The 26,117-nt window shown below is 41.6% G+C and overlaps 1 protein-coding gene across 1 annotated transcript in view; it reads right to left on the reverse strand.

Annotated features, from left to right (window-relative positions):
• dhrs11a (dehydrogenase/reductase 11a) overlaps positions 1-26,117 on the reverse strand; it is a 107,389-nt gene that overhangs the window by 6,781 nt on the left and 74,491 nt on the right. Inside the window, exons 4-5 of the mRNA XM_072242885.1 lie at positions 18,435-18,564; positions 6,412-6,504 (exon numbers count right to left, since the gene is read on the reverse strand). Coding sequence (XP_072098986.1) covers positions 6,412-6,504; positions 18,435-18,564 — 223 coding nt within the window. The remainder of the gene's footprint in view (positions 1-6,411; positions 6,505-18,434; positions 18,565-26,117) is intronic.

Raw genomic sequence — 26,117 nt, forward strand, 5'->3', positions numbered from 1 at the left:
GGACAATCAGGCTGCTGTTTACTGATTACAGCTCAGCGTTCAACACAATTGCACGCTAAAATCAACAAGCTCCTAAACATGGGCCTCTGTACCTCGCTCTGCAACTGGATCCTCAACTTCCTCACCAGGTGTCAGTGGGAATCAGAAATAACACCTCCTCCTTGCTGACAGTCAGTATTGGCACACATCAAGGATGCATGGAACCACTGCTCTACTCTCTCTGCACCCACGACCGTGTTCCCGGGCACAGCTGAAACCCCCACTATAAATTTACTGATGACACAACTACTGTTGGCAGAATTTCAGATCATGAGTGGAGAGGAGGCGTACAGGAGTGAGAAAGATCAGCTGGTTGAGTGTTGTCGCAGCAACAGCCCCGCACGCAACATCAGTAAGACCAAGGAATTGATGGTGAACTTCTGGAAGGGGAAGTCGAGGGAACACTGGTCCTCATAAGGGATCAGTCATAGAAAGGGTGAGTGGTTTCAAGTTTCTGGGTGTCAACATCTCTGGAGATTTATCCGGGGTCCAAGATATCAATGCAATTCCAAACAAGTCGCGACAATGGCTATATTTCAATAAGAGTCTGAGGAGAGTTGGTATATCACCAAAGTCACTCTCAGTTTTCTGCAGATATACAGTGGGGAGTATTGTAACTGGTTGCATCACTGTCTGGTATGGAGGAGCCACTGCACAGGATTGGAAAAAGCTGCTGAAATTGTAACTCTACCAGCTCCATCATGGGCACTAGACTCCCTAGCATACAGGACACCTTCCAAAGGTGGTGCCTCAAGGAGGCTGCATCCGCCATCAAGGACCCCCATTACCCAGGACATGCCGTCTTCGTATTTGCTACCATCAAGGAGGTGGGACAGGAGCCTGAAGCCTGAAATATATATACATTTCTTATTGTAATGTACAGTCTTTAAAACTATTACTATGTATTGCAATGTACTCTTGCTGCAATCAGCAAATTTCACAACATATGCCAGTGATATTAAACCTGATTCTAATTCTGAAACAGGCCCTTCAGCCCATCTAGTCTCTGCCAGCCTGATTTCCTGCCCAATCCCATCTACCTGCATCTGGACTATAGCCTTCCATACCTCTCTCATCAATGTACTTATTCAAGCTTCTCTTAAATGTTCCAATTGAACCAGCAGCCAGCACTTCTACTGGTAGCTAATTCCACGCTCACACCAGCCTCTAAGTGAAATAGTTCCCCCTCAGACTCGCTTTAAATGTTTTGTCATTCACCTAAACCTATGACCTCTAGCTTTAGTCTCACCCAACATGAAGGGAAAATACCGGTATGTATTCACCCTATCTATACCCCTCATAGTTTTGTATAACTCTGTGTAAGATCTTCCCTCATTCTGCACAGCCAGGAATGAGGTCCTGACCTAGTCAAACTATCCCTGTAACTCAGCGTGTCAAGTCCCAGCAATATCCATAAAAATTCTCTCAGCATTCTTTCAAGCTTATTGATATCTTTCCAGTGGAGAGGTGACAGGCACTGAACACAATAACCTAAATTTGACCTCACCAACATCTTATACAACTTCAATATAACATCCCACCTCCTGCACTATGTGCCTTAGTTTTTGAAGGCCAATCTGCTCTCTTTACAACCCTATCCGCTTTCAAGGAATTATGGATCTGTATTCCTAGATCCCTTTGTTCTACAGCACACTTCAGTGGCCTACAACTGGCCTTGGTTTGTCCTCTCAAAGTGCATCCAGCTGATTCCGATCACCCTACAAATTTTGATAGCTCTCCTCACTGTCCACTGCGCCCCCAGTATTGGTGCCATCTGCAAAGTTGCTGATCCAATTTACCATGTTTCCTAAATCATTAATATAGATGACAAATAGCAAGGCACTGATCCCTGTGGTATACCACTAGTCATGGGCCTCCAGTCAGTGAGACAAACTACTACCACCACTTCTGCTGCTATGCCAACATCGAATCCAATTGACAACTTCATCCTGAATGCTAAGTGACTTAACCTTCCAGACCAGGTTCACGTGCGGAACTTCGCCAAATGCCTTACTAACAAAGTCCACCTCCTTCCCTTCATCAGCCTTCTTGGTAACCTCCTTGAAAATCACTCTAAGATTTGTTAGACATGACTGACTACGCACAAAGCCACGTTGACTCTCAGGCCCTGATTATCCAACTCGCAATTGACATCAGGATATATTTTTAGAGCCTTTCTTGAACAACAGGACAACTTTAGCTACCCTCCAGTCCTCTGGCACATCACCCAAGGCTAAGGACATTTTAAATATCCTTTCCAGGGCATCTCCAATTTCTGCACTAGCCTCCCAAAATATCTAAGGCAACACCTCCTAAAATCCTGGGATTTATCACCATAATTTTCCTCCAGACAGCAAGCACATCCTCTTCCATTTTGCTCTTAATATCACTGTAGAACCCCTTGGGATTCTCTTTCATCGTATCTACCAAAGCAACCTTACATCCTTTTGTAGTCTCCGGATATCTGACTTAAGCATTTCCTATACTCCTCAAGCACCTCGTTTGATCCTAATTACCCATTCCTGATATTCTTTCCTTTTTTTTTCCTTCACCAAAACCTCAGTATAATTAGATTACCAAGATTACCTAAACATTCTAGCCTTGCCTTTTATTCCAACAGGAACGAACAGACTCTGCACTCTCAATATTTCATTTATCTAGCATCTCTTTGCTGGAGAACACCCATTGCAATTCATGTCTGCAAGATCCCTTCTGATGCCACCAACTTCGCCTTTCTCCAATTTATTTATTTTACTGAGACGAAGTGCGGAATTGGCCCCTCTAGCCTATTGAGCCCTGCCGTCCAGCAATCCCCCTATTTAACCCTAGCCTCATCATAGGACAATCTACAATGACCAATTAACCTACCAACCAGTGCATCTTTGGACAGTGCAAGGAAACCGGAGCTCCCGGAGGAAATCCACGTGGTCATGGGGAGAACATACAAACCCCTTGCAGGCAGTGGCGTGTTAAACCCGGGCTGCTGGTCTTCTAAAGCGATGTGCTAACCACTGCACTACCATACTGCTAATTTCAAATCCTAACCCGGGGACCAGTCCTAATCTACTCCATAATTATCTTGAAACTAACAGAATTACGATCACGAGATCCAAAGTGTTCCCTCGCACACATTCTGTCACCTACCTATCTCATTCCCTAAGAGGTAAATTGTTCTCCTTGTGTATTTTTTATCCCAAGGTCCTTCTCCACTACAATATTCCCAGGCCTCTGTCATTCACTGTCCAAGTCCTACCTGGATTTGGCTTTCCAAAATGTAACAGCTCACACTTATCAGAATTAAGTTCAATTTGCCATTCTTCAACCCACTTAGCTGGCCAAGATCCCCTTGTGATGTTTGGTAACCTTCCCCATTGTCCACTACAGCACCTATTTCAATGTCAACTGCAAACTTACTAACTATGCTTGTACATTCTTATCATTGATGTAGATGACAATACAACTCTATCGAGTCATCTCTCATTCCTTCTTCGCTCCAAATGCACTTTGCACCTAGATGCACTTGTCACAGATGCAGTCATCAGGTCTCCATGATTTCCCACATCCTGCAACAGGACCACACTGCTATCCCGACTGCCATTCCCCACATCACTAACTGTAAAATAAGAATGAATATTCCTTAATTTTGTTGAAGTTATTTGTAAATAATACTTACATCCAAGTACTATGTAGACTTTACAATGACAGAACTATGTCTTACCCTTTCATCACAAGAACTATATTTGATTTTCATGTCTCAAGTACTATTTGTCAGCTTTATTAGGGATCATTCTGGAGTTATGACATTATGGATAGCAAAATAATAGATTAAATAAAATGAGAATCAGTCTTCAGGAAATAAAATTGTACACAATTTAACTTTCTGGTTAGTGAAACCTATCATTAACCATATAACCGTATAACCATATAACAATTACAGCACAGAAACAGGCCATCTCGGCCCTTCTAGTCTGTGCCGAACGCTTGCTCTCACCTAGTCCCACCGACCTGCTCTCAGCCCATAACCCTCCATTCCTTTCCTGTCCATATAGCTGTCCAATTTAACTCTAAATGACAACATCGAACCTGCCTCAACCACTTCTGCTGGAAGCTCATTCCACACAGCTACCACTCTCTGAGTAAAGAAGTTCCCCCTCATGTTACCCCTAAACTTTTGCCCTTTAACTCTCAACTCATGTCCTCTTGTTTGAATCTCCCCCACTCTCAATGGAAAAAGCCTATCCACGTCAACTCTATCTATCCCCATCATAATTTTAAATACCACTGTCAAGTCCCCCCTCAACCTTCTATGCTCCAAAGAATAAAGACCCAACTTCTTCAACTTTTCTCTGTAACTTAGGTGATGAAACCCAGGTAACATTCTAGTAAATCTTCTCTGTACTCTCTCTATTTTGTTGACATCTTTCCTATAATTCGGTGACCAGAACTGTACACAACACTCCAAATTTGGCCTTACCAATGCCTTGTACAATTTCAACATTACATCCCAACTCCTATACTCAATGCTCTGATTAATAAAGGCCAGCATACCAAAAGCTTTCTTCACCACCCTATCCACATGAGATTCCACCTTCAGGGAACTATGCACCATTATTCCGAGATCCCTCTATTCTACTGCATTCTTCAATGCCCTACCATTTACCATGTATGTCCTATTTTGATTAGTCCTACCAAAATGTAGCACCTCACATTTATCAGCATTAAACTCCGTGAGCCATCTTTCAGCCCACTCTTCTAACTGGCCTAAATCTCTCTGCAAGCTTTGAAAACCTACTTCATTATCCACAACTCCACCTATCTTAATATCATCTGCATACTTACTCATCCAATTTACCACCCCATCATCCAGATCATTAATGTATATGACAAACAACATTGGACCCAATACAGATCTCTGAGGCACACCACTAGTCACTGGCCTCCAATCTGACAAATAGTCACCCACCACTACTCTCTGGCCACTGCTGAATCCATTTTACTACTTCAATATTAATACCTAACAATTGAATCTTCCTAACTAACTTTCCGTGTGGAACCTTGTCAAAGGCCTTACTGAAGTCCAAATAGACAACATCCACCACTTTACCCTCATCAACTTTCCTAGTAACCTCTTCAAAAAATTCAATATGATTTGTCAAACATGACCTTCCACGCACAAATCCATGTTGACTGTTCCTAATCAGACCCTGTCTATCCAGATAATTATATATACCATCTCTAAGAATACGTTCCATCAATTTACCCACCACTGACGGCAAACTCACAGGCCGATAATTGCTAGGTTTACTCTTAGAACCCTTTTTAAACAATGGAACAACCTGAGCAATATGCCAATCCTCCGGCACCATCCCCGTTTCTAATGCCATTTGAAATATTTCTGTCAGAGCCCCTGCTATTTCCACACTAACTTCCCTCAAGGTCCTAGGGAATATCCTGTCAGGACCCAGAGACTTATCCACTTTTATATTCCTGAAAAGCGCCAGTACTTCCTCTTCTTTAATCACCATAGTTTCCATAACTTCCCTACCTGTTTCCCTTACCTTACACAATTCAATAACCTTCTCCTTAGTGAATACCGAAGAAAAGAAATCGTTCAGAATCTCCCCCATCTCTTTTGGCTCCACACATAGCTCACATTAAGTGTGAGACATTCTGATTCTGTCCCATTGAAACTATGTACGGGAAGTTAATTGCAAATAATATTAAATATCAATATTGTAGAAACATTACAATGATAGAACAAGGGTGAAATATATTTTACTCTTTCATCACAAAAACAACTTTTAATCTTCATATCTGAAGTGTTATTGTCAGCTTTACTTTGTATTCTGATGCCATTTTCTTTTTCTTTAACGATGCATTGTTGCTGCTTGTGTGTGGGAGGGAGATTGGGGATCTAATATTTAGCTGTCATTCAATCTTTGGGGCACTCCTCTGTTTTTGTGAATGTTTGCGAAGAAGAAGAATTTCAGGATGTACATTGGATACATTTCTCTGACCTTAACTGTACCTTTTGAAACCTATTGAAGGGAATGTGTTAAATCAAATCTGCTGGTGAGCTTTGGAATCCCCCCAGCTTCCCAACATTTATCTTTGAAGCATACTTCTTTGACCAAACTTTGAGACCTGCCATAATACTGAGATCTTTTTCTGAAAATGCTTAAGAAGTCCTTTTGAATGTCCTTGTACATTAAACTGCCACAAAAACACATGCTGATTTGGTGTTAATGAGTGGGAAAGCAATCACAGTATATTGCTTGGATACACAGAATACTGTATGGTAACAAATTAAATCGCTTTCTCATCAAGATCTTCACTTTCTTTCTGCTCACCTCTAGTATCTGTGTGACTTACCTTCATACCGCCATATAATTGGAAAGGTGAAATTGAAGTATTCTCAAGCAAGCGATGAGCAAACTCTGTCTCCACCATTCCAGGTGATACACTCTGAAAATAAGCACATCGTTTAGAAGTAATGCCAAACCATTAAATTGACCCTACCATTACCCGAGGGCTCTGTGGACTTCAGGTTGAGATCCCCTGGATAATGGGGCTGTATTGTTTAATAACTGCACGACAATGTAATCTCGAATATAAATTAATTTAAGATGGTTGAGAGTGGCAAGATGTGGCTTGTTGGCAAGGTTCAGAGGTGGGATTGTAAGCAGTGTACTTAATACCAGTTCCTTGAAAACTATCAAGACAGCCGATTTATATTTAAGTGCAATGTTCCATACAAAATAAATGAATGAATTCAAACAGTGTCCTAGGGAGATTGTTTGCTAGTGCTGTTGGGGAGGCTTTAAACTAATAAGGCAGGGGGATGGGAACCCACACAGAAAAGAAGAGGGAGGTGATGCAGAGACCAAATCTAGAATTAGTGCCTTCTCCATCCCACTCTCCCCTCCACCCTCTTTATAGGGCCTCTGCCCCTTCCCTCTACAGTCCTGACGAAGGGTTCTGGCCCAAAACGTTGACCGATCTTTTCCACGGATGCTGCCCGACCTGCTGAGTTCCTCCAGCGTGTTGTGAGCGTTGCTTTGACCCCAGCATCTGCAGATTATTTTGTGTTTACAACTATATGCCAGTTAGCTTAATATCTGTAGTCGAGAAAATGCTTGAAACTGTCATTAAGGAAGAAATAGCAAAACATTTAGAAAGGAGTGGTTCCATTAGACAGACGCAGCATGGATTCAGAAAGGGCAGGTCCTGTTTGACAAACTTACTGGAGTTCTTTGAGGACATAATGAGTGCAGTGGATACAGGGGCACAGGTGGATGTTGTATACTTGAATTTCCAGAAGACGTTCGATAAGGTGCCGCACATGAGAGTTATAAATAAGATTCAGATGCATGGAGTCAGAGGAAGTGTATTGGCATGGATAGTGGATTGGTTAACCAATAGAAGGCGGAGAGTTGGTACAAATGGGTGTTTCTCCGGTTGGCAGTCAGTGGTGAGTGGGGCGTCACAGGGGTCGGTGCTGGGCCCACAGCTGTTTACCATTTACATTGATGATTTGGAAAAGGGGACTGGGTGTAGCGTAGCAAAATTTGCTGATGACACTAAACTGAGTGGAAAAGCAAATTGTACAGAGGATGTGGAGAGACTGCAGAAGGATATAAATAGGTTAAGTGAGTGGGCCAAGGTCTGGCAGATGGAATACAATGTTGGTAAATGTGAGATCATCCACTTTGGAAGGAATAATAGAAGAGCAGATTATTATTTAGATGGTGGAAGATTGCAGCATGCGGTTGTGCAGAGGGACTTGGGAGTGCTTGTGCATGAGTCACAGAAAGTTGGCTTGCAGGTACAACAGGTTATTAGGAAGGCAAATGGAATGTTGGCCTTCATTGCTAGAGGGATTGAATTCAAGAGCAGGGAGGTCATGCTGCAACTATACAGGGTACTGGTGAGGCCGCACTTGGAGTACTGTGTGCAGTTCTGGTCTCCATACTTGAGGAAGGATATACTGGCTTTGGAGGCAGTGCAGAGGAGGTTCACCAGGTTGGTTCCAAGGATGACGGGGTTAACCTATGAGGAGGGATTGAGTCGCCTGGGACTATACTCTCTGGAGTTCAGAAGAATGAGAGGGGATCTTATAGAAACTTACAAAATTTTGAAAGGGATGGATAAGATAGAAGTTGGAAAGTTGTTTCCATTGGTAGGTGAGACTAGAACTAGGGGACATTGTCTCAAGATTCAGGGGAGAAGAGGAGAAACTGTTTTTCCCAGAGATTGGTGAATCTGTGCAACTCTCTGCCCAGGGAAGCAGTTGAGGCTTCCTCACTAAATATATTTAAGAAATAGTTAGATAGGTTTTTACATAGTAAGGGAATTAAGGGTTATGGAGAAATGGAGTTGAGTTTACGGACAGATCAGCCATCATCTTATTGAATGGTGGGGCAGGCTCGATGGGCCAGATGGCCTACTCCTGCTCCTATTTCTTATGTTAATTGGTCTTTGACGATATTAGTAATAGGATTGTAGTGAACAGAAACCCCGGCACTCTCTTAATAATGCTGGGGATTGTTTATGCCCATTTATGCAGGTGCATGACATATGTTATGATCCACTCCTCTGATCAAAGGTTCAGTGGCTCCATTTAATATCAGAGAGTGTATACAGTATACAGCCTGAAATTCTTACTCTTCACAGACATCCATGAAATGGAAGAACCCCAAAGAAAGAGCCCCAAAGAAGAAGAATCATTGTGTCAGCATAGATCCTGTCCTCAAGGTGGAAAATTTTACACACAGTCTTCTTTTTCTGCAAGTCAAAACATCACCTATGAATTAAATGGTACCTAAAAATGAAGTATAATACACAAAATATGTTTGTACGGCCGACTGTTAATTTCCTTGTACAATGAGACCATAGCACAGGTGTTCCAAACCTGGGGTACGGACACCTTGCTTAATGGCATTGGTCCATAGCATTAAAAAAAAAGTTTGGGAACCCCTGCCATAGAAATTCAAGTCAACTTCAACCTACTCCAATTTGCCTACCACTGGCAGATGTCATCACCCTGGTCCTACGCTCACCTGTGGAGCATCTGAGTGGTAAAGACACCTACATTAGACTATAATTTATAGACTCCAGCTCCAACCTCAATATTATAATTTAAAATAAATTCATCACCTAACTCCAGAGCCTGGAAGTCAAAACCTCCCACGGAAACTGGATCCTCTACTTCCTGATCAACATTAAGATAGGCAGCAAAACATTGTTGCTCCACAAGGTTATGTCCTCGGCCCCCTACTCTACTCCTTGTACGCCCATGACTAGGGGGGCAGATCCCATATGCAAGTTTGCAGATCAGACCACTGTAGCGACCTGTATCCCAAATAATGAAGAGTTGTAAGTACTGGAAGGAGATAGAGAACTTCGTAACATGGTGTCATGACAACACTCTCCCACACAAAATCAGCAAAACAAAAGAGCTGGTCATTGATTTCAAGAAGACATGGCCCTGTTGGCAAGTGTTGAGGTTGCTGAGCTCCTCCGTTGGTCAAGGTTGACCACGTATATTACATCCTAGCTGTACACGTGATACGCAAGCCAAGGCAGTACGATATGGACAGCAAGCTGTTGCCCCTGCAGCAGGCTCCCCCTCTCCACGCAGCTGATGGATCCAAAGGAACGGCAGAGACCGATACAGTTTGGCACCTGTGGCGTTGCACGAGTTGCCAGTCAGCGTTGAAGTCAATGCAGGACTCTTAGGTTCTCCAGCTCCAAATTTTTCGTCCGGGTTTGCTCCGCCATGAGTGGGTCTAGCCACAAGGCAGTGGAGGTCTGAGATCAGAGTCTTCTTTCTATGAGCTGCCATCTACCTGAAGTGACTTGTAACACGCCTTTGCTCCTTCTTCTGTCAGTAGAAACTGTTCCACTGTGCTTAGGAGCTAAGTCACACATGAAGGCCAGTAACTAGACTAGGTTGTCAGAAGCAAATTGAGACACACACCATTTGGAGCATATCATAGGTAGTGGGAGTTTATCCCCACCATGATAACCTTAAGGAGCCTAGTAATGAAGTTGAGAGCTTCCAGTTCCCAACAGTGAACATTATCAATAGCCTGTCCTGGTCTGACTGTAGACTAGAAAAAGCTCACTAACATCTCTACTTGCTCACTGGGCTAAAGAAATATAGCATGTGTGTGGGAAACCATGTATATAGGTTGTAACTGGGTTACCTGTCTGGACATGCCTGGACACACCCCTCTGCTGACTGCTCCTGTTGCTCCTCCCACAGACCCCTGAATAAAGGCGATTGTGTCACTGCTCCTCCCTCAGTCCAGGACAGATATTCAGCACGGACGTGGGTCCATTTTACTGTTAATAAAAGCCTTCCAGTATTTCCTCTACTTCCAGTCTTTTGGAGTAATTGATAGTGCATCAATGTGCCCATTTACCTTTACCAATTTTTATCAATACACATAGAAAGCATCCTATCAGGATGCATAACAAATTGGTACAGCAACTGCTCTGTATCTGATCACAAGGGGCTGCAGAGTGTTGTGGACACAGCTCAGCACATCATGGAAACCAGCCTCCCCTCCATGGACTTTTTGCTGCATCAGTAAAGCTGCCAGCATAATCAAATACTGTACCTCAACCAAACCTATCACTCCTCATGTTTCAGTCCTGATGAAGAGTCTTGGCCTGAAACTCCAACTGTTCATTTCCCTCCAAAAAATGCCGCCAGACCTGCTGAGTTCTTCCGACATTTTGTGCGTATTGGTCAAGATGTCCAGCCTCTGCGGAATCTCCTGTAACCTCCAAACATTCACCCTTCTCCCCTCTCCCATTGGGCAGAAGGTACAAAAGCCTGGATGCACATGCCACCAGGGTCAAGACAGCTTCTGCCCTGCTACTGAATGGTTCACAAGTACAATCAGATGGACTCTCGACTTCAGAGTCAATCTTGCAACCCTATTATTTACATTGCCTTTGTCAGAGCTGGGGAGCAGCCAATACCTGCCAACAGAACATCTGCAGGCATTCTGACCTCTGCAAGGGACTGGCAGCTGTTGGTGGACCTCGAAGGGCAGCTGAAATTCCCCAACCATATCGCAGCCACCACCCTGCGACCAGACAATGTCCTAGTGTCGGAGTCTACTAAGCAAGTAGTGCTGCTGGAGCTGACAGTCCCATGAGAAGATAGCTTGGAGGAGGCTTTTGAAAGGAAGCTCTCCAAGTACGCAGGACTGGTCAGCAACTGTCAGCAGGCTGGATGGAGAGTGAGGTGTCTCCCAGTGGAGGTTGGTTGTAGGGGATTCATAGCCTGTTCTTTAGTTAGGGCCTTCAGCATTTTGGGCATCGAGGGAGAGAGGAAGAGGAGAGCCATCCGCAGTACCACCGATGCAGCAGGGAGGGCCTCAAGATGGCTGTGGCTCAAAAGAGGGGAGCCATGGAGTCATAAGTAGCTAGCCATCTGGACACAAGCTGGGGTCTGATCAGCCCCGGCTGGGTCACCTGGAGGAGGTTGTATGATGTTGAAAGACCCGAAACACCCGATGATTCCAGGAACATCACTGAAGATGTGTCCAGAAGCATTAATAGATGTATGTACACAGTACCTGCACTGCAATTACTCTGTGGCCGATACACTTTAGTCTACATCCTGTTATTGTTTAACTTCATTCTACTGCAATCCACCATGTAAAGATTTGATCTGTGTGAACAGTATGCAAGACAAGCTTTTCACTGTATCTTGGTGCATGTGACAATCACAAATCAATTATAGTTCACAACACAGGGTCATCCCGTTTATTTCACTGTGCTGGTTTTATTGGGTTTTAATTCCATTCATGTTTTCCCCAAACAGCTTTGCATCAGCCTCCACTTGAAATTTTGAACTGAAGTGTTACATTTCAGCGACAGTATTGTCTGCCTTTATCAGCCAGTATTTATTTTAATTTTATTTGGAGATACAGCGCAGAACAGTCCCTTCCAGCCCAGCGAGCCGTATTGCCCAGCAACTCTCCCGTTTAACCCCAGCTTAATCACAGGGCAATTTGCAGTGACCAATTAACCCACTAACCGGTTACGTCATTGGACGGTGCGAGGAAACCCATGCTTCCACGGGAAGGACGTACAAGTGGGTGCCGGAATTGAACTCGGGCGCCCCGAGCTGTGGCAGTGGCACGCCTATCTGAGTAAAGAAATACAACCTAAGTTTATGCATTAAAAAAAACCTGCCGTTCTTGATACGGCAATGTTTATCATTTCATTGGTTAGGCAATGGGGAGAACCGGAAGAATCTGGATATCTCCTGCAGAGAGAAAACAAAAGGTACTGGGGCAAGTCACCCTCAATTGCTCGTAATGCTTTTTAAATTAATCTTAAAATGGAATTTGAAAAGATCAGGACACTTGAGTTGTGCAACTGTTACTTTACACAAAAATGTTCTCTGTTCCGGCTCGCTGAGGCAGAAAGAAAGAACTAATTATCGACTTACAACTACAAAACTTCGTTTATTAGGACAGAATAGCAAGCATTAAAACATATATGGAGGCGAGTTCGAGACCCTCTCACTGTGCACACACCTCACACACGATGTGCGGCGCCGTTTGCGACCAGCCGGTCGGCGAGGCCCCAAACAACTACCGAGCCCCCCTACCACTCGTCAATCCATTGATAATGAGATGTTGCTGTAAGTACCTTAGCACCAGCTCAAACTACTGAACCATAACTTGTTACCACTCTTCACGAGCCTCAGCCCTGTGCTCGTCAAACTCTCAAATTCGCACCACGGTGACCTCACGGCCGCCGCAGCGTAATCGGGCAGTATATTACAATCTCACGGTAATCTCTGTCCGTCTGTCTGTATCTTGTTTTACAGCGGTTGGCATCCAGTTTAATGGTGCATTACCGCCACCCTCTGCTCCAGAATGTGCACTAGACATACATTCTAAATCCCTTCACCCAATCTCTCTCTCTCACACACACACACACACACCTACACTTCACCCTCCCATCTTTGACCATCCTAGTATTCTATTCCTGTTTATTCGTCATATTCTATAAAAAGCCCCTGTAACCCTTAAAAATGCTAAAAATACCCGGACTTGTGCTCTCTCACCCATGCCCAGCAACCCTTTTAATGTGAATTCCTGCATCCCCAACTCCCTTAATTTATTTCTCATCATCTCTCTCTGTATCCCATACTTCCTGCAACTCAGAACTACATGTTCTACTGACTCCTCTTCCTGACATTCCTCACACAATCCTGTCTGGTGTTTCCCTATCATTTTCAATGTTTCGTTTAATGCACAATGCCCCAGCCTTAACCTAGTCCACACAATTTCCTCTCTTCTGTTTCCATTACCTACCCTAGTAACTGCAACACTCTCTTGTATTTGTTATAAATGCCTCCCTTTCCCCTCCCTGTCCCATCTTTCTTGCCACACTCGGTTGACTTTTTCCCAGATTACACACTTAACCTCTGCTTTACTGATACTAATGTGCATTTCCACATTTTCTTTCTTTAATGCCCTCTTTGCCAACTCATCCACCCTCTCATTCCCCTTCACCCCTACATGTGCTGGAACCCATAGAAATTTTACCTGACCTCCCTGATTTGCAATCCTTGTAACTAACTGAAGGACTTCATAAAGTACATCTTGCCGACTGCTTGTGTGAAAAGACCTTAAACTTGCTAGAATGGAGGATGAATCTGAACATATCAATGCTTTGACTTGTCTGGCTTTCTGCACCCATTGCAACGCAACCAACACTGCCAGCATCTCCACTGTAAACACCCCTAACTTATTAGATGTTCTTCCGCTGATTCCAATTTCTTTTGCTGGTATGACCACCCCAAACCCTGTCACTCCTGTTGCAGGTTCCTTCGCACCAGCCGTATAAATGTGAGTATAATCACTATACTTTTCCATCACATGACAGTTAAATGCATTTACCAAATCTATTTTATATCTTTCTTTCCTTTTTACCTCTAACAAATGCCAGTCTATGTCAGGCCATACAAGCTTCCATGGAGCTACAACCGGATAAACTACTGAAGGACTTATCCTCAGATCAAATACTCCACATTCTTTCGCGATATCATTCCCTACCCGACTAAAGGTATCCCTCTGAAACCTCCCATTTTCCCAGCACTCCTGCAACACTCCTTTAGTAGGGTGAGAATCATTGTGCCCCTGCAAGTTAGCCCAGTAGTTTGCCATCAGTTGCCTTCTTAGTTCCAAAGGCATTATTCCCATTTCTACCTGTAGGGCTGACACTGGTGACGTTTTAAAAGCCCCACTGCACACTCTCAAGGCCTGAGCCTGAATCACATCCAGTTTCCTTATAAGAGACCTAGCTGCTGATCCATATACTATATTTCCATAATCCAATACAGATCTTACTAAAGCCACATACATTCTCTTCAAAGCTGAACAACTTGCTCCCCATTCCCTACCAGTCAAACATCTCATCACATTTATTACTTTTTTACATTTCTCCTCAACTTTCCTGATATGGTCTGCCCATGTTAATCGTGAATCAAATATAACTCCCAGAAATTTAAATGATGCAACCCTTTCTAATTCAACCCCATACATCCTTAACTTCTTCCCTACCTCAACCCTTTTCCTGGTAAAAAATACAGATTGAGTTTTGTCTACTGAAAATCTACATCCCCAATCATAACCCCACTCCACCACTTCATCAATTGCTTCTTGTAGTTTCCTGATTATACGGTCCATGTTCCTGCCTCTTTTCCACAAGGCCCCATCATCTGCAAACAGTGACCTACCTATATCCACTGGTACCTTTGTGAAGACATCATTGATCATAATCATGAAAAGTAATGGGCTAATCACACTACCTTGAGGTGTGCCATTTTCCACTATGTACTGTTTTGATAATTCTGATCCAATCCGAACTTGAATTTTTCTACCAAACAAAAAATATTTAATCCAATTAAAAACTCTCCCACCAACCTCCATCTTGTGCAGTTTAATTAATAATCCTTCCTTCCACATCATATCATAGGCTTTTTCAATGTCAAAGAACACTGCCACTACTGACTCTCTATTTGCCTGGGCCTTCCAGTCTCTAACATAATCACTGAGTCCATGGAATTCCTTCCCTTTCTAAAACCACTCTGATAACTTGCCAGCATTCCCCTTTTCTCAAGCTCATATGATAACCTTTCTGTTATCATCCTTTCCATTATCTTACATATACTTGATGTTAATGCAATTGGTCTGTAGCTAGTGGGTTTTGACAGATCCTTGCCAGGCTTCCTTATTGGAATTACTACTGCTTCTTTCCATGCACTTGGTAATCTTCCCTCCTCCCACACTCTGTTATAAAAATGCAGCAACTTCAAGAACGCTCCTTCTCCTAGACTTTTTAAGCATCACAGAGCATATCAGATCTTTCCCTGGGCAGGTTGGTCTCGATCTCTTTATTGCTCTCACCATTTCTGCTAATGTAAATGGATCATCAATTTTATCATCTGTTCCTTTCCTCCTGCTTAACACACCTGGGTGTTGGTTCATTATTCTTTCCCTTCTTCTTCTCCCTTCTTCAGACAAATTTTCTGAACTGTGTATCAGTATGAATGACTTGGCCATGATCTCAGCCTTATCCCTACTGGAGACTGCAGTTTCCTCCTCAGATATCATTACTGGATATTCCCATTCCCTTCTATCTCCTCCCATCCTCTTAATCATTCCCCATATCTCTCCCACAGGTGTTGTTCTTCCTACCCTGTCGCAAAAACTCCTCCAACTTGCCCTTTTAGCTTGATGTATAGTCCTTCTCACCACTGCCTGTGCTTTCTTATATTGAACCAAATGCTGCATATTATGGGTTCTTTTAACTAGCCTGAATGCTCTATTTCTGTTTTTTACAGCCTGACAACATTCCTCTGTCCACCATGGTACCAGTTTCCTATTCATCCTATTTTTACTCCTAGGTATAGATCCTTCTGCTGCCATGATAATTGCTGAAGTCACCTGACTGTTTAATTCATCTACATTTCCAGAAATATCAATCTTTGTCAACCCTTCTTCACTCAACTTCTGGAACTTACCCCAATCAGCTTTTTCAAACACCCACTTTGGGGTTCCGCCACCTGGTCTTACTTCAACTCTCTCACCCACTGAACACAAAACTGGGTAGTGATCACTGCCTACTGTTGAAGCAGTCCAAACTCCCCAGTTACTAATGCCAGCCAAGGTATTAGACACTAACGTAATATCTAACACTGACTCAGTTCCTGTTGTTATATCTATCCTTGTGCCGCTACCATCATTCATACACACCAAATCCCTTTCTTCCATCAAATCTTCAATTACCTTTCCATTTGGATCTGTAATCTGATCCCCCCATATTGTGCTATGAGCATTGAAATCTGCACACCACACTACTTTATGTCTGTTTTGTCCTTGTATCTTTAATAGGCTGTCCAAATCCAACCTTTTACATGGATTGTAGTAGTTAATTATAACCACTCCCTCCCCTCTCTCCCACACTTCCACCACTATGTATTCCTGATCATCTCCTTTTTCCAGTACCCTATATGGTATACCTTGCTTGATTAACATAGCACAACCCCCTCCTCCCCCTAGATTTCTATCTTTCCTTATCATTGTATACCCATATACCACAAAGTCTAAAGTTGGTTTCAACCAAGTTTCCTGAATACACACTACATCCGGTTTTACAACCATTTCTTTAATAAAGTGCTTGAATTCCTGGCTATTGGCCAGTAAGCTCCTTGCATTCCATTGTAAAAGAATCACCATAATTAGTATTAACCAACACATGACACTTCCTGGCTTGACTGATTACTGAGGTTCTCCCTCACTTCCTCCCATGTCAGTCCTACTAACCCTAAATGGTTTACTGCTGCTTTTACCACCAGCTGAATTTTGTCACTTTTTGACTTTACCTCAGCAGTACTATTAATCACTCCTGCAATGAATGTTACTAGAGCCTTTTTGTCTACATAAATCCTGTCATTTGTTCTTCGTTGCATCTCTCGTATCCCTATTGCTCCCTGTTCATTAGGAACATTATTCTGTTCTCTTGACATTCTTACAGCTTCTGCATAAGTGATCTTTCTTTTCACTCTTATTTCTTGAATTTTAGTCTCCCGTCTCACAACCGCACATCCACTATGCAACATTATGAGCTCCTCCACAATTGCAGCATTTTGGTTGAACTCCTGTTCCGCACTTTCCATATTCATAATCACCCCCACATCTAGCACATCTCCTCTGCCTTTTACAGTTTTTAGCCACGTGTCCAAACCTTTGACAATTATAGCACCTCAGTGGCTTTGGCACATACACCCTTACTGGGTAACTCATGAAACCCAGGAACACCTTCCTTGGCACTCTTTCTTCTTCAAATTCAATCAATACTGATTCACTTTCCTTTTTCACTCCCTCCTTTGTTGTTTTCAGTCTTTGAACATTCATTACTTTCCCTCCTTTGATATTCCTCTTTATCTCCTCCATATTTATACTCATTGGTATCCCCGTGATCACTCCTTTACAACCACTGTTTTGTGCTCCCACCCTCCCAGTGTATTCCACCTTGCATTTTCCTATCTCTTTTAGTTTGAGTGCTTTCTCAAGTTGTTCCTCATTCGCACATCTTACCAATAAGTTGCCATAATTAAGGACTTTTGCAAATACTATTTCCCCTACCTTATTTGTCAGAGTTGTTGTTAGCACAAACGGGTTCATTTTCTTCATATGTCCCTGAGCCTTCTCATTAAACCTAATTATGACAACACCTCCTCTCTGAGCTTGTTCATCTTCCTCACTTTCAGAGCTTTCTCCACTATCATTTCTTATTCTTTTATTCCCTTTGTCTTGGTTTTTATTCATCCGACCCCTCACTACCTCCTCATTCCCTTTATTTCTCCCTTCACAATAATCCACCTCTCCCCAGCTGCCTACCTCTGGTCCCAAGTCTCTATCCCTCTCCTTCTCCACTTTCTTTCCCTCAACCCCGCCTCTTATCTTGTCCGCCATTACCGGACCCACACGACCCCCTCCCAGCAATTTCCATTCCTTCCCCACTCTCTTTCCCTCAACAGGTTCCAAAACACACTCACGCATCAAGCAAAACACAGCCAGCTTCCAGTCCAACCACTCTAGCCCTGGCCAACTCTCACGGTAATCTCAAAGCCACGGTGGTGAGACATTCGACAAGCACGAAGATTAACCCTTTACAATACAGCATTGTTAGACACATAAAGGAGAAGGAAAATTGAGGCACAAGGAAGAGAGGCGTGGAAATGCAAAATCGCCACGAATGGTGAAATATGCTAAGGGGAATTTTTTGTCTTCGCAAGAACAGGGATGAACTTTAAGGTGATCGTTAACTTGTGATATCGAGGTTGGACTTACTGTGGCACGAATGTTGCTACTCTGGTCACCCAGTTCATACCGAAGTCCATCAGTCAGTGCAGTCACAGCATACTTAGTCAAACTGTAAAAGTGGAGCAGGTTGCTTGGGTGCGAAATGTGGCCTGATATGCTGAAAGGAAGGTGTGCAGGCAATTATAAAAGAGGCACCTAAAATATTAATGCTGGAACAAAGTTACATTACAATCAGTAAGTACTAATTGCTTTTGTGGTTCTGCCTTTGCTGAAATCTAGAAAAACTTCTCAAAAAACATTTTATAAAATTATAAATTTAAAGTTAATATATTCTTCATTGTAATGCAAGCGTTGCTTACAGAACCAATTAACCCTTTCAGTTATAGATCAGGGGTTACGAACAAAGTTTCAGATGTACAAGATTTTGACAGTTTTCCAGAAGCTGTATAGAGAGGCAGCTTGGCAGCACTCAACTTGCTATTTCTCTATAAATTTACTTGTCAGCCTGTATTTTCAACTTAAGAATGGAAAGTTTATCTTTTTCTAAAATATTAACAAATATCAAATTATTATTCTATGATCAGCTACATATGAACTACATAAATGTGTGCAGTTGAAATACAGTCTAATATCCCTCCAAAAGCTTGTCCTGTAACATAAAACTGTAGCTAACTTTTTCAAACAAGATGTGACAAGAAAGGAAAGCAAAAAATAAAGCCAAATTTTTCATTTTGTAAGTCAGTTCAAGATTTACTTTAATTTTGTCTCTGACTGCACTAATGTGGAAAGCTTCATTTAAAATGGCTAAATCAATCCTCTGTAGGTTGCACACAAATGAATTTTGTAATGTAGATCAGTTTTACCATCCTTAAAAACGTTTAATTTATATACTTAAACTAAAATGGATAACATCAGTTTCTATCTGTAGGGAAAAGCATCTAATCTCACATGGGTTCTTGAAAGTTAAACAGATTCACAATGATATTGCTCTAATGTTGAATCAGTCCACAATGAAATGTTGAGACAACAACTGATTATTAAACAGGGTTTGCTGAGTTAAAATGGAAAATTAATATTTAATCTCTTAAGATTTACTTCCGCGCTAGAAGAAACTTCTGTTTAGTAAGTTACACAGAGTTGAAATCTTACTTGGGTTAAGTACAGGCAACTGACTTAAATTACTTCATTAACAGATGAGCCTCTCCAATTCAGCATACATGGTGTAATCATACATGCATGATATTTATGGGCAAACATACTGCAAATGAATTAAAAGTACTGGAAGCTCAAATGTAGTGGAAACTTCTCTCCAAATTATTTTTGACACAAGTCAGTTCAATAAAAACTAATTAATTGTCTGATGGAATATTTGTGCATTTCTTGCCTAAAACCAGTGTTCCTTTCTGGCTTGGGTAGTTGATCTAGATAAAATTAGTTGCCAGTTAACCACAACTGTGAGATAAATGGCATATGATAATTAACAATTACTGTGATAGTATTGCCACTTAAAGTCAAAATCATCAAAATGCTTGGCAAAATAAAAAAAAAGGCAGCAACCACAAAACATACAAAAAGTTTTGCTTTGGAGAAAATATCATTTCATAAATTCACAGTAGAAAGAGGCAATTCAGACTGCTGCAATCTGTGTCAAATAAGGTAGGGAGCCATTCAGACTAATCCCATTTTATATGAACATAGGATATTTTGCAGACACTGGAAATCCAAAGCAACACACAAAAAACTCAGCAACACCCATGGAAATGAACAAACAGTCCACGTTTCGGGCCGAGACCCATGATCCGTTGCGCGAAGATTGCAGAAAATCATCTGAATCATTTTGCTGAATCCAAAAAAAGTTCCTGTTTCCACCTCTCCCTCAGGCGACAAATTCTAGACACACAGTTGAGGAAAAGCACCCAGCTGATTCTACAAATGACCTTAAAACTAGTTATGATCTTCTGCTGAATTTCCCCATTCCATCTGTCTGAGGTTCTCAATTTTAAGCATCTAAATTATATCTCCTCGCAACCTCTTCTGCATGAAGCCTATCATTTACCCTAGTCGCTCTATTCCTACACTTAAAATTCTCCAGATCTGACGTAAATCTGCACCCGCTCCAATGCCTCCAGTAGCTATTTGTAATGTGGTGACTGGAAATGTCCAGGACTCCATCACTGAACCAAGCAACGATTTTGTACAGTTTAACAAATATTCACCATATTTCAAGCCTCAACAAATAAAGTATTCCATGATCCCTCTTAACTGCTTTTTTGATGAATGATGAGCTACTCAATATGTTACCTCAGATTCTTTCTTTGGAGATGCTGCCCAGTTGGCTGAGTATTTCCAATATTGCTTTATTTCTAATTTCTGACAGTCTTTTTTTAAATCAATCTCATCCACACTTTCTGCTATCTGTAGAGGTCTGTGGGGCCATAATCTCATCATACTCCTCCACACTTCTCAATATCCATCATTTATTATGCATCCCCTTGTGGGCTTTGCCCTCATCAGGATTTCCACAAGTAAATTAATTTGCCACTCCACCACTCATCTGGCCAATCCATTGATACCTTTACAGCATTATTTAAAGACACCAAAAATTCTGTCTCTCTACTGGGGGGTAAAATCTGGATCTCCCCATCTGACATATTGGGATGAAACCACAGTTCACCCTTACCTCAAGATTTTTTGTGTCATGTATCCAAATCTGAGAATTTGGACCCAATCCAGACTGACTACATTGTCCAAGGTGCTAATTAGCATTTCCATGTATGCAAATAGAAAATAGCCAAATTCATAACTCTGATGGTATTGATAGAAGAGCTGCTACCAGTTTCAATCCTGATATCCGATGCCATGAGGAGTTTCCATGTTTTCCCCATTATTGAGAGCCTCCCATTGGGGTTTATGATTTCCTACCACACCACCGAAGCCTTGTAGGATAGGAGATTAGTTAGCCACTGTAAGCAGCCTTAAGAGAATATAGGCAAGAGGCAGTATCTGGAGATAGTCGATAGACACATGTAGTAAACAAAGTCGGTGCTTGTTGGTCAGCTGGTATCAAGTGGGCCAAAGGGAATGTTCCTGTTCTGTATGATTCTATGAATGTGTAGGTATGCTAGACAAATTTATCCCAACTATCCCAACTATCATTGGAAGGACAAACCAACGTAGAATATACAGGGTTAATGGTAAGGCACTGAGGAGTGCAGTGGAACAGAGGGATCTGGGAATACAGATACAAAATTCCCTAAAAGTGGCGTCACAGGTAGATAGGGTTGTAAAGAGAGCTTTTGGTACATCAGCCATTGAGTATAAGAGCTGGAATGTTATGATGAGGTTGTATAAGGTATTGGTGAGGCTGAATCTGGAGTATTGTGTTCAGTTTTGGTCACCAATTTACAGGAAGGATATAAGTAAGGTTGAAAGAGTGCAGAGAAGGTTTACAAGGATGTTGCCGGGACTTGAGAAACTCAGTTACAGAGAAAGGTTGAATAGGTTGGGACTTTATTCCCTGGAGTGTAGAAGAATGAGGGGAGATTTGATAGAGGTATATAAAATTATGATGGGTATAGATAGAGTGAATGCAAGCAGGCTTTTTCCACTGAGGCAAGGGGAGAAAAAAACCAGAGGACATGGGTTAAGGGTGAGGGGGGAAAAGTTTAAAGGGAACATTAGGGGGGGCTTCTTCACACAGAGAGTGGCGGGAGCATGGAATGAGCTGCCAGACGAGTTGGTAAATGCGGGTTCTTTTTTAACATTTAAGAATAAATTGGACAGATACATGGATGGGAGGTGTATGGAGGGATATGGTCCGTGTGCAGGTCAGTGGGACTTGGCAGAAAATGGTTCAGCACAGCCAAGAAGGGCCAAAAGGCCTGTTTCTGTGCTGTAGTTTCTATGGTTTCTGTCATCAAATACACCCAGCTTTTGATATGGAAAATGAAGGGCATAATATGTTTTCATGATTTATTCTCTGATAACTGTTTCATGTCTTTTGAACAGTTGTCCAATAAATATAATTTGCCCAGATCCCATTTTTTTTTAGATATTTGCAAATAAGAAACTTTTTAAATACTATGCTTCCTACCTTTCCGACTTCACACTCAACTGATATCACAGGAAAAAAAATTAGGTTTAAATCCTTATCAGAAGGGTTTAATAGCAATTATTTATGCCATAATTATGAAAATACAATCAGGCATATCTGATAAAATTAAGAATGAATGGGAAAGGGAACTTCAACTTCAATTATCTATAGAGAAATGGGAGAAAATTTTTCAATTAGTTAGTTTTTCTTCTGTACGTGCTAAACATACGTTGATACAACTTAAGGTGGTGCATAGGGCCCACATGTCTAAAGATAAACTAGCTTGTATAAATCCTGTTTGTGACAGATGTCATTCTGAAGTAGCTTCTTTGACTCATATGTTCTGGTCTTGCCCTCTTTTGAAAAAAAATATTGCAGAGATATTTTTGATATTATTTCAATAGTTTTGCATATTGATTTGCAACCTCTATCCTATGACTGCAATTCTTGGTTTACCAATGTTAGAACATAGTTCTCTATCCTCTTCAGCCCATCGGATGATTGCATTTGTTACATTAATGGCTAGAAGATCCATTCTATTGAATTGGAAAGAGAAAAATCCTCCTACTACATTCCATTGGTTTTCCCAAACTATATCATGTTTGAATCTAGAAAGAATCAGAAGTGCTACTTTTGATCCTTCGGTTAAATTCGAAGAAACTTGGAGGCCATTTGTTCAATATTTTCATATGATGTAGTCTGACCTTTTCTGAATACTTTTTATTAACCTATGGTATATGGATGGAGGAGCAGAGTTAACAACATTAATGATGTATTTGATGTAACATATCAGCCTAGTCTTGATATGTTTTGTTTGTATTAGTTCTTTTTTTTTGGTTCAGTTTAGTTTAGTGTTTTTTTTTACTTTGGTTTTTTTTTGATATTTTTTCTTTTTTTTCCTCTACCATGTTCAATCATTCTAAGAGTTTGGGAGGTCAAATATACTTGTATTATCTGTAGTTTTTAATTGTGTATGTCAATTATTAACAATGTAATCCCAATCTCTCTGTATTAATACTGTTGTTATGTCTGTACATTTGAAAATCAATAAAAAGATTATAAAAGAAACAAATACACCCGGCTGGTGGCGTAGTGGCATCAGCGTCGGACTTTGGGACGAAAGGTCCCGAGTTCGAATCCAGCCGGCTCCCCTGCACGCTTTCCATCGGTGCTGGGTTACAAGCTGGTGATCCCTTTGGAAACTCACCTGGCAGAAGGCAATGGCAAACCAATGCTGTAACTTACCTCGTATGCAGTTCCCCACCTCAGAGAGGAGTGGAGGGAAATCGTCTGCTACCCAGAGAAACTCCGGATGCGACGTACCTTTCCTTTCCATCATCAAATACAGATTAATTGTTCGTCACACAAGCATCAGGTAACAATCTATTATCATTCAGAACTGCCTGTTTACCTGTTTTGAAGTCCTTTGGTACTGACTTTCCATTCATCAATAACCTACAGCTTACCAAAGGTAGTACAAAAGTAATATAAGAGAAAAAAAAACTGCTGGAAGAACTGAGTGGGTCAACAACATCTGTGGAGGCAGAGAGGTGATTAACATTCTGGTCTGAGACCAGCTGGTTTTTAATCATTCTCCAGATGCTATCATCTGCAGCCTCATGTATCTCCATAATAATGACCCTAACATACACATGCTTGGAAAACATCTGTAGTTCCTTTCATCCATCCGTGGAGTGTATTTCTTTCAAGAATCTATAATTATGTATTTGGTTCACAATCTTTGCTTCTGCCTACTCTTCCCTGCCCATCCTGTGACAAGTATCCCTTTCACTTCGATGTCAAGAATTATATATTGCATTCTTGGAAGTGCAAGTTCCAGTTCATGTCCAGAGCAAAATTCTGTGGAAATTTGATGGAAAAACTCAGATAAGGTGGCATCTGCTCAGAAAAAAATCATGATCTGTAACTTCCTGAGTTTGAAGTTACAGAAGAACAGGTTTTATAAGGCAGAGAGAGAGGATGGAAAGAAGGCAGATGTGTGCAATAGGCTGGAAGACAGATATTATGTTGCAGTGGTACAAGGTGTTGGTTGCTTTTGGGATGTAGGGTGTTCAGTTTAGGTCACTCTACTATAGGAAAGTTGCCATTAAGTTGGAAAGAGAATAAGTATAAGGATATTGCTGGGACTGATGGGACTGGGTTATCGAGAGAGGATGAGCAGGTTGGGAAGTTTTTCATTGTAGTGTGGGAGAATAAGCTTATAGAGGTGCATAAAATCATGAATGGTATTGACAGGATCAACAAACAATCTCCCCCTCCACCCAGGAGTTGTTGAAATTAACTAGAGACCATAGTTTAAGGTTAGAAGAGAGAGATTTAATAGGAACCTGAGGGTATCCTTTTCATCCAGAGGGTGGTCAGTGTATGGAATGAGTGGTTAGAAGAAGTGATTGAGGCAGGTACATTAGCAAACATTTAAAAGGTACTTGGACAGGTAAATGAATAGCAATAGGTTTCTATGACATGGGCAAAACTTGGGTAAATTGGCTTAGATGGGAAGCTTGGGTTGGCATGGGCCAGTTGGGGAAAGGGTGCACTTCTATACTGTATGACTCTATGACAAGAAGGATGATTGTTTCAATCCACATCAATTTAAAGGCAACATCTCTGACAGTGAACTTACCCTAATTAATGTAGATGGTAACAGAAGGGAAAAGATTAGTTTAGAGAAGTTGTAAATGGAAGCAGAATCTTCATTTGCAATTACAGGAAAATACTGCAGATGCTGGCAACCTGAGATAAAGTCACAATGCTGAGTCCATAAGTTTTTGCATGCAGGAATGAGAGATATAGTATCCAACTGGTTACACTGGAATGCATTTTGAACAAGGTGACAAATTAACAGATTTTTTTTGTCTGATAGAAGGTGACAAGAATATGGAGATACAAGAAACTGCAGAAACTATAACCTGGAGCAAAAAAAAACACACCAAACAAATAGCTGGATCAGTTGAGTAGACAGCGTCTGATGAAGCAGGGGGATGGTTGACACTACAGGTGCTGATACGGGAGTCTTCCCCTAAAATGTCAATCATCCCTCTGCCTCCATGGATGCTGCCTGATCCGCAGTTTCTTTTTTTTTCAAGAATATAAAGCTTGCTTTTGCACAGAGTGGTTAAAGATTGACATTGTGATGAAGGGTTCCTGATGCAAACATGAGAAGAAAATAAGTACAAGCGTTTTTAATTTGGAGGTGGCCCACATGGATGCCAGAACACGACTTAAGCCCAACGTCCTTGCAGTGTTTGTTATTTATCATAAAAATCATTTACTACGGCTACAGAAATCTAAATATTTTTGTTAATCCCGATTTGCATATTATTCCAAATATCGCAGTAACCTGATCATACATTTAAACAAGTCTTCCCTTGCTCTATGGCTCAGCTGCTCATGTTTTATATACAAGATACTGCACAATTTTTAATCCTTTCCGCTCCACTAGACAAAAACATTCAATTTGCAGTTTTCGTTCAGTTGCTCAGGCCTTTTGATGAAATGCTATTTTACTTTCGTGTCTAATTGTATCCAAAGCAAAGCCCCAATTAAAAATTACTGTCTTTTCTACAGGACAGTAAACTCTAGGTTCATGCCCGTCA

The sequence above is a fragment of the Mobula birostris genome, chromosome 25 (assembly GCF_030028105.1).
Source record: "Mobula birostris isolate sMobBir1 chromosome 25, sMobBir1.hap1, whole genome shotgun sequence".
Lineage (NCBI taxonomy): Eukaryota > Metazoa > Chordata > Chondrichthyes > Myliobatiformes > Myliobatidae > Mobula > Mobula birostris.